Source organism: Oncorhynchus nerka, linkage group LG18 (genome assembly GCF_034236695.1).
Source record: "Oncorhynchus nerka isolate Pitt River linkage group LG18, Oner_Uvic_2.0, whole genome shotgun sequence".
NCBI lineage: Eukaryota > Metazoa > Chordata > Actinopteri > Salmoniformes > Salmonidae > Oncorhynchus > Oncorhynchus nerka.
The window spans coordinates 75,073,822-75,090,490 of record NC_088413.1 but is presented as its reverse complement, the minus strand read 5'-3'; the positions used below and the strand labels follow the sequence as shown (position 1 = coordinate 75,090,490).

Below are 16,669 nucleotides of genomic sequence, written 5' to 3'. Positions count from 1 at the left end.
GGAAGCTTGTGGAAGGCTACCCAAAACATTTGACCCAAGTTAAACAATTTAAAGGCAATGCTACCAAATACTAATAGAGTGTATGTAATCTTCTGACCCACTAGGAATGTGATGAAAGAAATCAAATCTGAAATAAATCACTCTCTCTACTATTATTCTGACATTTCACATTCTTAAAATATTGTGGTGATCCTAACTGAGCTAAAACAGGGGATTTTTACTAGGATTAAATGTCAGGAATTGTGAACTACTGCGTTTAAATGTATTTGGCTAAGGTGTATGTAAACTTCCGACTTCAACTGCACATCCTTATTGAAGAAAATTATTTCTCTACTGTACAATGCTGAGGGGCATTCTGTACACTATACAACAAAATACAATACAATATGCAACCATATACATTAACACCATATAGAACTGTGAGCATACAAGGCCATGCTAGTCCCTACTGAATAATATACAGTGCTGAAGGTCAAGTAGATTTTGTACAGTAAAATTAACTCCAAATAGAGCATTGTGATCATACACTGTCCAGGCCGCGCAACTAGACAGAGAATGATTTCTGCTCACCACTGTATCTGATGGTTCTGTCTGTGGAGTCTCCTTCCCCGAAGCGTGTGATGGGGGTGAGGCGCACCAGGTAGGCCTCTGGCTTGATGAGCTCCGTCAGGTTGTGGGTGATCAGTTCGCCCTTGGCGATCGCTCCCTCCATGGGGATCTCTTGCTCCCACCACCTCGATTGGCCCGTCTAGACAACACATAGGAATATTTTATTGGAAAATCATTATAATCAATTCCAATGCTTATTTTTACAAGTGCACATAGGCCAAACTCGACACATTATATTCACTTCCTACTGGTCCACGTTCTGAACTCAAGGTGAAAGGAAACTAATAGGATACATTTGAATGGATTCCGTATTTTGCAAGGAAGGGCAACCATCACTACAGCCTCCACTTAGTTATATGATCTTTGTCCCATCTACCATAAAGTTAGCCGACTAAAAATGTCCTGTGTAATTGTGTGCTATTCTTTTGGTGCTGAAATCACTAGGTTTTTATAAAAACGCCAGAGCTCCAGTCGCCGCTCAACCCCATCGTATAATGTGGAGTTGAGTTTAGCCGGCTACCATAAAGTTCGATCTGATTTAACCATAGACATTACAACCAGTAGAAAGTGATATCTACTGACGTCATCCACGTATTCCTATGAAAAACTCCCGATGGCACTTGAACTATTTCAATTTGAAGCGAGACATATTGCTGAAATGGGGCTGAAAGGCACCAGAGAGGAAGAGGAAGAGAGAGGCCCAACTCGGTGGAAAATCTGTTTCCCTCCAGTAGGTGGTGTTTTGTTGTTGTTTCGCCCTCCATGCAAGGCGTTGTTGTATGGAGGTCAAAGGGTGTCGAATTTGGTCCCAAAAACATTAGTGGCTTGTTTAATACTCGAGGTCGGAGTTGTCTCGGGATGGATATAGGGGCAGCAGGTAGTCTAGTGGTTAGAGTGTTGGGCCAGTAACCGAAAGGTTGGTGGATTGAATCCCTGAGCTGACAAGGTAAAAATGTGTTGTTCTGCCCCTGAACAAGACAGTTAACCCACCGTTCCTAGGCCGTCATTGTAAATAAGAATTTGTTCTTCATTGACTTGCCTAGTTAAATAAAAAAAGACATTAATGAAATGAGGCTAGTAGCATAGCATCTCTATCTATTGAATACAGTCGGTTGATGTCAACAACCCTAATTGAATATTTTTAAAATTATTACAATAATGAGATGTATCCACCAATCCAAAGAAAGGACAGGTGGGAGCTAGATGGCCCGCTGTGTCGCTTTGTGGACAACGACTCCCATTGTTTGGGTGGAGAGACAGGTATCTTGTCAGTATATCCATAATCCTTGATGGCCTAAGGATTATGGTGAAAGTGGCCATAAGGATCACGGTCAATGTAGTTGTTTTTATTGTGCCTGAGAGTCTCCTAGTAGCTTGCTGGCCCGTGATCGGTCTATGTCAGCACATGGTCCTGTGAGACGACAAATATAACTTTACACTAATTCACAGTGGGGATCGAACTGGATCATAATAAACTCATTTTAAAACCCAAAACGGACACCAATTATATACTGATCAAAAATATAAATGCAACATGCAACAATTTCAATGATTTTAATGAGTTACAGTTCATATAAGGAAACTAGTCACCTTAAATAAATAAATTAGGCCCCAATCTATGGATTTCACATGACTGGGCAGGGGCACAGCCATGGGTGGGACAGGGCGGGAATAGTCCCACCCACTTCAGAGCCAGGTCCAGCCAATCAGAATTAGTTTTCGCCACAAAAGGGCTTTATACTCATCAGTGAAGAAGCCGGATGTAGAGATCCTGGGCTGGCGTGGTTACATGTGGTGTGCGGTTCTGAGGCCGGTTAGACATACTAGAAAATTCTTTAAAATGCCATTTGAGGCAGCTTATGGTAGAGAAATTAACATTAAATTCTCTGACAACTTGAGACATCTGTGGCATTGTGTTGTGTGACAAAACAGCTCCATTTTAGAGTGGCCTTATATTGTTCCCAGCACTGTGTAATAATCATGCTGCGTAATCAGCTTCTTCTTTCAGCAACTTACCTGGTAAAATAAGGGGAAAAAAACATATATATATTCACCGGTCAGTTGGAGGGATTATCCTGGCTCTCACTTAGCTATATGCTAGTTGGCTCTCACTTAGCTGGATGCTAATTTGCTCTCACTTAGCTATATGCTAGTTGGCTCTCACTTAGCTGGATGCTAATTTGCTCTCACTTAGCTGGATGCTAGTTTGCCCTCAATTAGCTGGATGCTAGTTTGCCCTCACTTAGCTGGATGCTAGTTTGCCCTCAATTAGCTGGATGCTAGTTTGCTCTCACTTAGCTGGATGCTAGTTTGCCCTCAATTAGCTGGATGCTAGTTTGCCCTCACTTAGCTGGATGCTAGTTTGCCCTCAATTAGCTGGATGCTAGTTTGCTCTCACTTAGCTGGATGCTAGTTTGCCCTCAATTAGCTGGATGCTAGTTTGCCCTCAATTAGCTGGATGCTAGTTTGCCCTCACTTGGCTGGATGCTAGTTTGCCCTCACTTGGCTGGATGCTAGTTTGCCCTCACTTGGCTGGATGCTTGTTTGCCCTCACTTGGCTGGATGCTAGTTTGCCCTCACTTAGCTGGATGCTAGATTGTCCTCACTTGGCTGGATGCTAGTTTGCTCTCACTTAGCTGGATGCTAGTTTGCCCTCAATTAGCTGGATGCTAGTTTGCCCTCAATTAGCTGGATGCTAGTTTGCCCTCACTTGGCTGGATGCTAGTTTGCCCTCACTTGGCTGGATGCTAGTTTGCCCTCACTTGGCTGGATGCTTGTTTGCCCTCACTTGGCTGGATGCTAGTTTGCCCTCACTTGGCTGGATGCTAGTTTGCCCTCACTTGGCTGGATGCTAGTTTGCCCTCACTTAGCTGGATGCTAGATTGTCCTCACTTGGCTGGATGCTAGTTTTCCCTCAATTAGCTGGATGCTAGTTTGCCCTCAATTAGCTGGATGCTAGTTTGTGTGATTCTGGAGTAATGACAGATGAAGGCAACCCCTAGAGAGACTGGGGCTACGTCCTGATTATCCACTATTCTCCCTAAGTATGCACTTGTTCACTTCCAGTCATGGATTGACAAAATGGTGGAAATTCCCCCAATATTTTTTAATTCATGACTGGATGTGGACATTTAGGGAGAAGGGTGGAGAATCAGGAGGCAGCCTGGGAGTCCCCACAAGGCCTCTTTCCCTCCTTTAAACACCCCATCCAGCCCAGGTTTACAATGTGTCAGAGTAGTGAACTCCCCATCCAGCCCAGGTTTACAATGTGTCAGAGTAGTGAACACCCCATCCAGCCCAGGTTTACAATGTGTCAGAGTAGTGAACTCCCCATCCAGCCCAGGTTTACAATGTGTCAGAGTAGTGAACTCCCCATCCAGCCCAGGTTTACAATGTGTCAGAGTAGTGAACTCCCCATCCAGCCCAGGTTTACAATGTGTCAGAGTAGTGAACACCCCATCCAGCCCAGGTTTACAATGTGTCAGAGTAGTGAACTCCCCATCCAGCCCAGGTTTACAATGTCTCAGAGTAGTGAACTCCCCATCCAGCCCAGGTTTACAATGTGTCATAGTAGTGAACTCCCCATCCAGCCCAGGTTTACAATGTGTCAGAGTAGTGAACTCCCCATCCAGCCCAGGTTTACAATGTGTCAGAGTAGTGAACACCCCATCCAGCCCAGGTTTACAATGTGTCAGAGTAGTGAACTCCCCATCCAGCCCAGGTTTACAATGTGTCAGAGTAGTGAACTCCCCATCCAGCCCAGGTTTACAATGTGTCAGAGTAGTGAACTCCCCATCCAGCCCAGGTTTACAATGTGTCAGAGTAGTGAACTCCCCATCCAGCCCAGGTTTACAATGTGTCAGAGTAGTGAACTCCCCATCCAGCCCAGGTTTACAATGTCTCAGAGTAGTGAACTCCCCATCCAGCCCAGGTTTACAATGTCTCAGAGTAGTGAACTCCCCATCCAGCCCAGGTTTACAATGTCACAGAGTAGTGAACACCCCATCCAGCCCAGGTTTACAATGTCTCAGAGTAGTGAACTCCCCATCCAGCCCAGGTTTACAATGTCTCAGAGTAGTGAACTCCCCATCCAGCCCAGGTTTACAATGTGTCAGAGTAGTGAACTCCCCATCCAGCCCAGGTTTACAATGTCTCAGAGTAGTGAACTCCCCATCCAGCCCAGGTTTACAATGTGTCAGAGTAGTGAACACCCCATCCAGCCCAGGTTTACAATGTGTCAGAGTAGTGAACACCCCATCCAGCCCAGGTTTACAATGTCTCAGAGTAGTGAACTCCCCATCCAGCCCAGGTTTACAATGTGTCAGAGTAGTGAACTCCCCATCCAGCCCAGGTTTACAATGTCTCAGAGTAGTGAACTCCCCATCCAGCCCAGGTTTACAATGTGTCAGAGTAGTGAACACCCCATCCAGCCCAGGTTTACAATGTCTCAGAGTAGTGAACACCCCATCCATTTCTGATTTACAATGTAGTGAATCACCGCATGGTGAGGGGGTTACACATTTTACACTAAAGCACCAACGTCCTCCAGAACAGCTGCCTCTGTTGTCGCGGGGGAACACATCTTTATGGAAGACGTTACGAGTTCCATCAGCCTGACTGACAGTCGTAAGTGGCATCGTGACATTTCTTTGAGCAGTTGTAAACTGTGGTTTTTACCAGATAGATTTACTTCATTGGGCTGGAAGGAAGTTAACTGAATTTTACACCGGATAAGTGTCCACTTCAATTTATGGCCATTTTTCTTGTCTTTCATATTTTGTTGTTATAGTAACAGACAGGTTAAATTAGAGGGTGGGACAGAGGTAGGGGAGTGCAGACAGAAAATATAGGACTGGGGATCAAATCCCCCCGCCTGCAAGGCATCATGGGTAGCGCAGAGCTGGCAGTCGCTAGACCAGACCAATGCTGTGTGAGCAGATTCTGTCATACCTGTACACTCTGTTGTACAGTACCGTCTATCACTACGGCTTTTCATTTCAGTCTTTCTCACAAATAAAACAGCCTGCCAAGAAATCTATTGTGAAACTTCATAATGAATTGTCTCTTTCATTGTGACCTACTGTTTTGGATCAATCACAAATGACACCTTCTCAACATAATGAATAGTACTTCGGGCAGACATAAACAAAGACATTAACAAATGCATTTGAATACCGCAAGCACAGACATGTGTATGGATGCGCGCGCACGCACACACACACACACACACACACACACACACACACACACACACACACACACACACACACACACACACACACACACACACACACACAAGCTAGAGCTGCTATGACAATATACTAGAAGATAGGCAATCTGTTCATGAATAGGTGACAGTTATGAAGTTGTCATACATGCGGGAAGAGCAGACACCTTGTTGGAGCTGAGGTGCCACCGTGCTGGAAGCATTGAGATGAGATAAGATGCTCTAGCTCTTCGAATCTCCCAATTAGCTTCTCACATGCATAGCAAACAGGTTGAAGCCAGAGACATGCATCTTCAAATCAAATATTAAAGGAATCATTTAAAGTGTGTATGTTTTAATGTAAATATTAAAGGAATCGTTTAAAGTGTGTATGTTTTAATGTAAATATTAAAGGAATCATTTAAAGTGTGTATGTTTTAATGCAAATATTAAAGGAATCATTTAAAGTGTGTATGTTTTAATGTAAATATTAAAGGAATCATTTAAAGTGTGTATGTTTTAATGTAAATATTAAAGGAATCATTTAAAGAGTGTATGTTTTAATGCAAATATTAAAGGAATCATTTAAAGCGTGTATGTTTTAATGTAAATATTAAAGGAATCATTTAAAGTGTGTATGTTTTAATGTAAATATTAAAGGAATCATTTAAAGAGTGTATGTTTTAATGCAATTATTAAAGGAATCATTTAAGCCATGTGTATGTTTTAATGTAAATATTAAAGGAATCATTTAAAGTGTGTGTATTTTAATGCAAACATTAAAGCAATAATTTAAAGCATGTATGTTTTAATGTAAAAAGCTTTCTTAATTCCCTTGTTGGTTTCTTAGTCACACGGTTCCTCTAGAACCAGCTAAGCATGTCAAATTAAACGCACCACCACATAACTCCCTCGGTCTTCAGGTACTTAGAAAAATAAACACCAGTGCACTAGTCAAAAGGGATTAGCCTCAAAATATAACAATAGGCTGAATATGAGTACAATACAATATCTAGCTTTTAGTGAGGCCCAATGTTTTCAAGTATAAAGCAATGGACTGTACTATTGCCTTGCTTGCCAGATGTATTGTGTTAGAGACAGTTGAGGACAAAAAACTATAAATTAACATCAAACACAACTATATTATATCACAAAAATAATCAACCGTCCTGCTGTTCACATCATTATTAGTACATCTGAGTTCTATGAACTGTACATTAGGTCAAACAAACCGTGAACGGCTCAAAAATAAAATCATTTCAGTTTTCATTCTTTATTGAACATCTATATTCATATCCCGTCACTCAAAATTACAAAGAGTGACTATTTTTCAATGCATCACCACTCATAACACCATCTCAATTCTTATTTTATTTTAATCTAACTAGGCAAGTCAGTTAAGAACAAATTCTTATTTTCAATGACGGCCTAGGAACAGTGGGTTAACTGCCTGTTCAGGGGCAGAACGACAGATTTGTACCTTGTCAGCTCAGGGGTTTGAACTTGCAACCTTCCGGTTACTAGTCCAACGCTCTAACCACTAGGCTACCCTGCCGCCTCAATGAATTGTCTTTCCATGCCAGAGATGCAACAAAACTTGGTTATGTGGCCAACCCCCGAGCATTGTTGTGCGGCTAATCACTGTTGATCTTGGCTACGACAATTGGCACACTCGCCATTTTCCCAGGGTGCCAAGGCCCACGTTGTCTCATGTGACAGCTGAGTGAGTCACAGTGGGCCTGGAAGCCGACAAATAGAAGATGACTGGTCAAACCCAGAATTCAACCAATGGAGAGTGGAGCTGGTGGGAAGTGAGCGGGGGAACCTGTGAGGCCCACTTTCTCTCCTGCACGTCCCTGCTACCCAGCTAATGACATCTACATCTATTGCCTCGGCTAGCTTCCTAATTCCACATCTGCAGTTCTTACAAGGACATCTTTTTCTTACCAGGACATCTTTTTCTTAAAGGGACATGTTTTTCTTAAAGGGACATGTTTTTCTTACCAGGACATGATTTTCTTAAAGGGACATATTTTTCTTACCAGGACATGTTTTTCTTAAAGGGACATATTTTTTTTGTTGCCTGCTCTTTTATCCACATGGAGTTTGAGCCGTAGAGATGTACAATACTACAGTATGTGTTCTAAGAATGTATCTATGGTTTCAGCATGAAACCAAGGCTGGAATGTTATAGAGAAAGGATGTATGATCATTATGAGAGGATAACCAGACATTATAAGGGGTCATACAGTACATGCGTGTCACAAGTCTTATAACAACATTATAACAGCATCCCAATGCATTATACCTGCAGGAAAGTAAAGGGTTACCAATTATGCATACATATACTGTAGGCATGGGCCTGTGTCACTCAAGAGACAAAACTCAGTTGTAGTGTAAATGGCATTAGCATGTACTTTACTAACACCCCTAACATCTAAAAGAGCACTACACTGCTCTTCCGCCCCAGTTTAGGTCCCATGTCGCTGAGATGTTAGGAAGTTATCAGCTCAGTCTGCCGTTCAAACACTTCACCCCCAGAAGCACAAGGGACCGTCGACCTAATCTGAGACAGCACTTGACTTTTAACACATCCTCCAGCATGAGCACGACCTTTGGCATCCTCCTTCTGATACCTCCTCCTCACTTCTCTAGCCTCCTCCTGCCTGCTCCTCCAGTCTCTTCCTGCCACCTCCTGCCTCCTCCAGCTTCCTCCTTCCTGCCTCCTCCTACCCCACCTTCTCTTCGTGCCTCCTCCTGTCTACCCCTACTTCCAACAGCATCTTCCTGTCTCCTCCTGCCTCTTCCAACCGCCTCCATTTCCCCCCTGCTTCCAACAACATCCTCCTGGCTCCACCTGTCTCCCCCTGCTTCCAACAGCCTCCACCTGTCTCTTCCAACCTCCTCCAGCCTCCTCCATTTCCCCCCTGCTTCCAACAACATCCACCTGGCTCCACCTGTTTCCTCCTATCTCCCCCTGCTTCCAACAGCCTCCACCTGTCTCTTCCAACCTCCTCTAGCCTCATCCAGCCTCCTCCAGTCTCCTCCTATCCCACCAGCCTCCTCCTGCCTCCTCCTGCCTCCTCCAGCCTCCCCCGGTTCTCTTCCAACCTCCTCTAGCCTCATCCACCCTCCTCCTGTCTCTTCTAACCTCGTCTAGCCTCATCCAGCCTCCTCCAGTCTCCTCCTATCCCACCAGCCTCCTCCTGCCTCCTCCAGCCTCCCCCGGTTCTCTTCCAACCTCCTCTAGCCTCATCCACCCTCCTCCAGCCTCCTCCTGTCTCTTCCAACCTCCTCTAGCCTCATCCAGCCTCCTCCAGTCTCCTCCTATCCCACCAGCCTCATCCAGCCTCCTCCAGTCTCCTCCTATCCCACCAGTCTCCTCCTGCCTCCACCAGCCTGACATTTCATTTCCTACAACGCTGACCTTTATATTCAAACATCAGCGGCAGGGGAATACATATGCCTGTTTTGTTCATCCTCTCCAGTGTGTACGGCAGAGACTCAGACACAGCCATAAAATTGGGCGAATTAAATTGTAAAAGCGCAGATGTTATTTGGCTTGTTTTGAAGATTTACCTGCAATGTGGGCAGAGGTAGAGAAGGTAACAGCCATTCATTTTCCATGTCATGTTCATTCACACTGTTACGTTATGATGGTCACATTATGATCATAATCGGACTCGATGCTATGTCCTCAATACAAATGCACCCACCTTTCACCATTTACTGCTTAGAGATGCTGAGAGAGAGTAGATCATACTGATCATGTCAGGTATGGTTATATACACAGTCAGACAAAATGCCATGTCATCCACCAAACAGGTGGATTGTACAGCACCAGTCAAAAGTTTGAACACACCTACTGTACTCATTCAAGGGTTTTTCTTTATTTGTACTATTTTCTACATTGTAGAATAATAGTGAAGACAATAAAACTATGAAATAACACATGGAATCATGTAGTAACCAAAAAATAAAAATAAATATATTTGATATCCTTCAATCTAGCCACCCTTTGCAGTTCAGTTGTGTTGTGTCAAGGTAGGTGTGGTATACAGAAGATCGCCCTATTTGGGAAAATACCAAGTCCATATAAGGCCAGAACTTTAACATTACTTTAATCCATGAAGGTCAGTCAATCCAGAAAATGTCAAGAACTTTGAAAGTTTCTTCAAGTGCAGTCCCAAAAACCATCAAGCGCTATGATGAAACTGTCTATCATGAGGACCGCCGCAGGAAAGGAAGACCCAGAGTTCCCTCTGATGCAGAGGATAAGTTCATTAGAGTTAACTTCACCTCAGATTGCAGCCCAATAAATGCTTCACAGAGTTCAAGTAACAGACACATCTCAACATCAACTGTTCAGAGGAGACTGCGTGAATCAGGCTTTCATGGTCGAATTGCTGCAAAGAAACCACTCCTGAAGGACACCAATAAGAAGAAGACTTGATTGGGCCAAGAAACATTAGCAATGGACATTAAAAAGTGGAAATCTGTCCTTTGGTCTGACGATTCCAGATTTTAGATTTTTGGTTCCAACCGCCGTGTCTTTGTGAGATGCAGAGTGGATGAACGGATGATCCCCGCATGTGTAGTTTCCACTGTGAAGCATGGAGGAGATGGTGTGATGGTGTGGGGGTGCTTTGCTAGTGACACTGTCAGTGATTTATTTAGAATTCAAGGCACACTTAACCAGCATGGCTACCACAGCATTCTGCAGGGATACACAATCCCATCTGGTTTGTGCTTAGTGGGACTATCATTTGATTTTCAACAGAAAAATGACCCAACACACCTCCAGGCTGTGTAAGGGCTATTTGACCAAGAAGGAGAGTGATTGAGTGCTGCATCAGATGACCTGGCCTCCACAATCACCTGACCTCAACCCAAAATTGAGATGGTTTGGGATGAGTTGGATCGTAGAGTGAATGAAAAGCAGCCAACAAGCTCTCAGCATATGCGGGAACTCTTTCAAGACTGTTGGAAAAGCATTCCAGGTGAAGCTGTTTGAGAGAATGCCAAGAGTGTGCAGAGCTGTCATCAAGGCAAAGGGTGGCTACTTTGAAGAATCTAACATATAAAATAGATTTTGATTTGTTTAACACTTTGTTATTTCATAGTTTTGATGCCTTCACTATTATACTACAATGTAGAAAATGGTAAAAAATAAAATAAAGAAAAACACTTGAATAAATAATGTGTGTCCAAACTTTTAACTGACACGGAGATTAGGTAGCCTCATGGTTAGAGCATTGGGCCAGTAACCAAAAGGTTGCTTGTTCGCATCCCGGGGCTGACAAGGTAAAAATCTGCTCCTGAGCCAGGCAGTATTCCCCGGGTGCCGTGGATGTCAATTAAGGTAGAATTTCAGAGGGGTTGCTTTAAATGCGGAAGACACATTTCAGTTGAATACATTCATTTGGACAACTGACTAGGTATCCCCCTTTTATTCTACATGTATGTCTTTTTCTATTTTTATGTGTGCTTGTTTAAAAATAGTCAAATTAATAAGCTAAACTATTCCCTCACATTCTGCTCTGTCCCTTTTGTAATTCTGCTAAGCAATGTATGTTGCCTGTTGGAGGTAAAACTGTGTTGCCATGGCAACGAGCCTCACTTCTCATTCATGCCATCATCATGCCAAATCCTGTTGTAGAAAGGAGGAGAGAGGGAGAGAATAGAAGAGAGAAAGAGACAGAGGAAGAAAGAGAGGGAAGAGAGAGAGAATGAGAGAAATAGAGAGAGCGAGAAAGAGAAAGAAAGAGAGAAGAACAGATAAAAGGGTAGAGAACCAGAACAAGAATGAGAGAGAAAGACAGAAGAGAGAAAGCGGGAGAGAGAGAAGAGACGAGAGAAAGAGAGAAAAACAGATAGAAAGGGAGAGGGAGATAGAGAGAGAGAAGAAAGAGAGAAGAGAGATTCCTTCTCATGGATTCCTCCTCATCCTCTTGTCTCTCACTTTCCTCCTCTGCGATTCATCAGGATACAGCAGCTCATCCTCAAATCCACCGGAGACCAGGGGGAAATCATTTACTCTGAGTAAATAATAATCTGGGGAGAATTCAATCCAAGGCCAGCAAACACACCACTAAATAATTCAAACAGCACCAATTAGCCTTGAGTTAGTTCTAATCTGTTTGACCAATACTCCATTTTTCCCTCCTTCACGCGAATACTGACATGACGGCGAACGTACAGTCAATCTGTGATGATGAAACAGAATGTATAGTCAAGTCTGTGATGATGATGATGAAGGCTGATAATGGCGAGGCTGACGACTAAGCTGTGAGCACTCGAAGGCCAAGGCGAGGAAACACCGGGCGACTTGGCCGTTGCATTTCTCCTCGATGCTGTGTCAGGACGTATAGACACAGAGTCCTCCTGTCTTTTATGCCGAAAGCTTGTTGCGGTAGTAGGGTTGTCGGTAGCAGGGTTGTCGGTAGTAGGGTAGTAGGGTTGTGAGCAGTAGGGTTGTCGGCAGTAGAGTTGTCGGCAGTAGGGTTGTCAATATTAGGGTTGTCAATATTAGGGTTGTCGGCAGTAGGGTTGTTGGGCAGCAGGGTTGTTGGGCAGCAGGGTTGTCGGCAGTAGGGTTGTCGGCAGTAGGATTGTCGGGCAGCAGGGTTGTCGGGCAGCAGGGTTGTCGGGCAGCAGGGTTGTCGGTAGTAGGGTTTTGTCGGCAGCAGGGTTGTCGGCAGTAGGGTTGTTGGGCAGCAGGGTTGTCGGGCAGCAGGGTTGTCGGGCAGCAGGTTTGTCGGGAGTAGGGTTTTGTCGGGAGTAGGGTTTTGTCGGGAGTAGGGTTTTGTCGGGAGTAGGGTTTTGTCGGGCAGCAGGGTTGTCGGGCAGCAGGGTTGTCGGGCAGCAGGGTTGTCGGCAGTAGGGTTTTGTCGGGAGTAGGGTTTTGTCGGCAGTAGAGTTGTCGGCAGTAGGGTTTTGTTGGCAGCAGGGTTGTCGGGCAGCAGGGTTGTTGGGCAGCAGGGTTGTTGGCAGTAGGGTTGTTGGCAGTAGGGTTTTGTCGGCAGTAGGGTTTTGTAGGCAGTAGGGTTGTGATTTTCCTGTGTTTTATACATATTTCCACACCATGAGGTTGGAATAATACTGTGAAATGTTGAAAATGATGATAACACCCTTTTAGTGTAAGAGCTGTTTGAAAAGACTGCCTGAAATGTCAACTTGTTTTGGGGTTTTGGACCGCCTGGCGACATCACCAGGAGGTATAAGTTAGTAGACCAATAACCAAGAGAGTTTTCTCTCTGCCAATAACAGCTCGTTTTCAGGTTACATATCCCTCCCATTAGGCTCCTACAATTAGGCCCCTCACTCAGACCACTACTAGACAGTCTTATCAAAATTCTTGCTTAAGTATATATATTTAGCTAATAAGCTATTCTTGACCATTTTAATAGAAAACAATCACAGTAAGGTACTTAAGGAAAAGCAGCCAACAAGTGCTCAGCATATGTGGGAACTCCTTTAAGATTGTTGGAAAAGCATTCCAGGTGAAGCTGGTTGAGAGAATGCCAAGAGCTTGCAAAGGCAAAGGGTGGCTACTTTGAAGAATCTCAAAGATGAAATATATTTTGATTTGTTTAAATGTTTTGGGTTACTACATGATTCCATATGTGTTATTTCATAGTTTTGATGTCTTCACTATTCTACAATGTAAATACTTATGTGAACATATTGTAATAGGCAATGTAACCCTATTATGTACGTCAAGGACAAGAAAAGCGGTTTGTGGCATTGATATTTTACGAGTACTTCTAACTCTAACAGGGGGAGTGAATGTTGTAAAGGGGAGTGTGAATTAGTTTTTACACATTGCCTTGTTAACATGCTAGATAAATTGCAGGTACTTAACGAGAGAACGACTGCCTCAACTATTATACTTAGCAAGACGTCACGATGTGTGAAGTCGAGGCGAAGTCCGCTGAGCTGTCAAGAGTTTAATACGCTGTTAGCAGCCATGTGTCAAATATCAGCCTGGGTGAGATTCTGAAAATGGGGTGTTGGGAAGGAGAGAAATAGGGAGAGAGAGGAGAGAGGAGGAGAGAGAGAGATGGAAGAGAAGTCACCATTGATGAAATTAAGCGGATAAACAGTATGGGGGCACGGGAATCAGAGGCGTATATGGGGTGCACTATTAGATAAGGGCATCCTGCTTGGTCGCCCGATCGGAAACAGCCAACATTAGGACACCGCGGGGGCTCCCATCCTATCATCAGCAGGAGTGAGGGGCAGAACGTGGCTACACCTCTGGGCCCCCTAACTAAAAGAGAGGGAGCATGGAGAGAGAGTGTGACGGAGGAAGTTATCCCCCTACCTCCCTCCTCCTCACCGTCTCTCCCTCCCTTTCTTCCTCAGAATGACTGAACGGGATGCTACTTCCTACTTGCTGTAACACTGGGGCCATATAATTGCAACCCTTCTAGGTAGCCTGGGATGATCCCCCGAACCCCCAAATGGCTTGACCCATCTGGTATCTGATCAGCTTCTGTTATCAACGATGAGAACGGAAGATAGAGATACATAGGCTTAGTTATCCCGGTCTCTGCCAACGCCAAATCCCCCCCAGCTGAAGTGACTCCGTTATTGGTCAGCTAATAACTAGAAGAATGAATCAGCATGTCCTTGGACCACTGCGTATAATAATGGCAGCGTCTCATCATCGAGGTAGCTATACTGTATGATTTCCTCACTACGTAAAGTGTCTTGTGTCCGTGATGCCAAAGCCATGATGTTGGAAGTGATTAAAAAGTGAAAGGAGAGTTTCATTTTTCATCAAAACAACGCTATTAAACGACATAATACAGACAGAATAATAGCAGACCGATTCTGCTCAAACAATAGGACTTGTTATCTGTCATTTTGGCAAATTATTGGATTTACACACACACACACACACACACACACACACACACACACACACACACACACACACACACACACACACACACTACACCCACCACCCACCACCCACTAGGAGAGTGAACTTAACTCTGCAGTCAGTCCAGTCTGCCCTTAGGAGGGTTAAGTTAAACCCCATGCAGGCTGGTGTCCTGGAAATGTCATGTGTGAGCCACTAAACAGAAAAGAGAGAGAGCTATAGCAGAGAGAGCGAGAGAGGTAGAGGGGAATCGGAGAGAGAGAGCAATAGTAGAGAGAGGGAGAGAGAGAGATAATGAGGGATCGGAGAGAGAAGAGAGAGAAAGAGAAAGAGTGAGAGAGAGAAGAGAGAGAGGAGAGAGAGAGAGAAAAAAAGAGAGTGCGAGAGCAGAGGGGAGGATTGACCAGCCAGGCAGAAAGGAGGAGAGGAGGGAAGGAGTGAGGGGAACAGCAGGTACCAAATCCAGGCAGAGAGAGCAGAGACCATCCATGCCTCCATGATGGATGGGCCTCATCCAGGAAACCACTGTACTGAACCTGGCAAAGAAAAGCACAATAAAAGCTCTGGATAATGTGCTACCATCGCAAAAGACAGCCGGTAAGAGAGTGTTATCCATTAAACAAGAAAGGGGCTGACAGGGACAGTGACAACCGGGCACCTGCAATGTGATGAGTCTGAAAGAGTCCATCAAGGCTCGTCCTCTTTTTACCCAGCAGCCACCTCTCCTCCCCCACTGACAGATGCTGGTTGTGTGGTTTTCAGACGCGTCTCACGCACATGTAATCACGGCCCACACAGCTAACCTCTGTTCCAGCGAATTCCATCACTGGTTCTTATCTTATTTGGGCAGCTCTTCCCCTCTGGGTGAAGTTGTTAATTAGTTTCTTGCCCTCACTCCTTTCCTGTTCTTTCTTCCCCCCTCCCATCCTCCTCCTCTCCTTCACCTCCTGCTCTTAGCCAGGTGTCTGCTATGTTGCTGACTCTTATATAGCAACGACTGTCAAGTCCCTTTCCCTATGCAGACCTAGCAAGAAGAAGGAAACTGAGAAACAATCACAATGCTTTGTGGCGAATGAACACAAGCGGTTCATTCAGAACGGAGCTGATACAGATATGGATGCACCACCTCCCAGGTGAAAAGACACCCGGCTCGAGTGTTTTACAAACAGTCCTGCGAGTCTGAAAGAATCTGTGCAGCCAGTGAAAATGTGCTTCACTGTGCTGAAAATATCGCTGAGCGTGTCGTGTGAGAGAAAGTCGACCCCAATATGTGGAACCACTGGGCAGAACACCTGACGTGTATACAGAACCTAAATAAATAAAAGTCTAAATGTCCTCAGTGCCCTGCAGTGATGACTAACAGCATGTGTGACTGTGAAGTTTGTTTTGAAATAAATAAGGAAAAAATAAACAAATATAAAAATAGAACAGAACAAATGAGTTGAATGTTTTTATTTGACTTAGTGTTGACTTTGAGCGCCGGTGGGTGGCGACCAGGCAATGACAAACCTGACGGGGAATAAATCATGCCGTGTGATGCCATTAGAAGTGGCTGAGGACTCTGTCATTCCAGCTGTGCGCTGACAGTGCTGAAGGTGAGGGAGAAGTAATGGTGAACGGAGAAGACGGCATTGACAACCGGAATGCCATCCCTAACCGGAACACCACAGACAAGGAGGAGGGTGGGGGTTTGCTTAAAAGAAATGAAATGCTTTCAGCTAGTTTCCTCTGGTCGTCTATAAGGGGGGGGGGGGGTGACCCCCAACAGCAGAATGCCACACACAGTCAGAAAGGACAAATTCTAATGTCTTCACAAGTACACCATGCACAGGCATTTAGCAGGATTGACTATGTTAGATCTCAGGATCATATTTCTGCAATGACTACAGTATTTTCTGCAAAAAAATAAAAATACTGCAAAATAAGGACATTTGCTGCAATGAATAGTGTCAAAGTCACTACTT

At 44.5% G+C, this 16,669-nt stretch overlaps 1 protein-coding gene across 1 annotated transcript in view; it reads right to left on the bottom strand.

Moving 5' to 3' along the window:
• Nucleotides 1–16,669, bottom strand: part of LOC115146454 (MAM domain-containing glycosylphosphatidylinositol anchor protein 2) — a 216,856-nt gene that overhangs the window by 35,585 nt on the left and 164,602 nt on the right. The window contains exon 11 of the mRNA XM_029688540.2: nucleotides 571–748. Coding sequence (XP_029544400.1) covers nucleotides 571–748 — 178 coding nt within the window. The remainder of the gene's footprint in view (nucleotides 1–570; nucleotides 749–16,669) is intronic.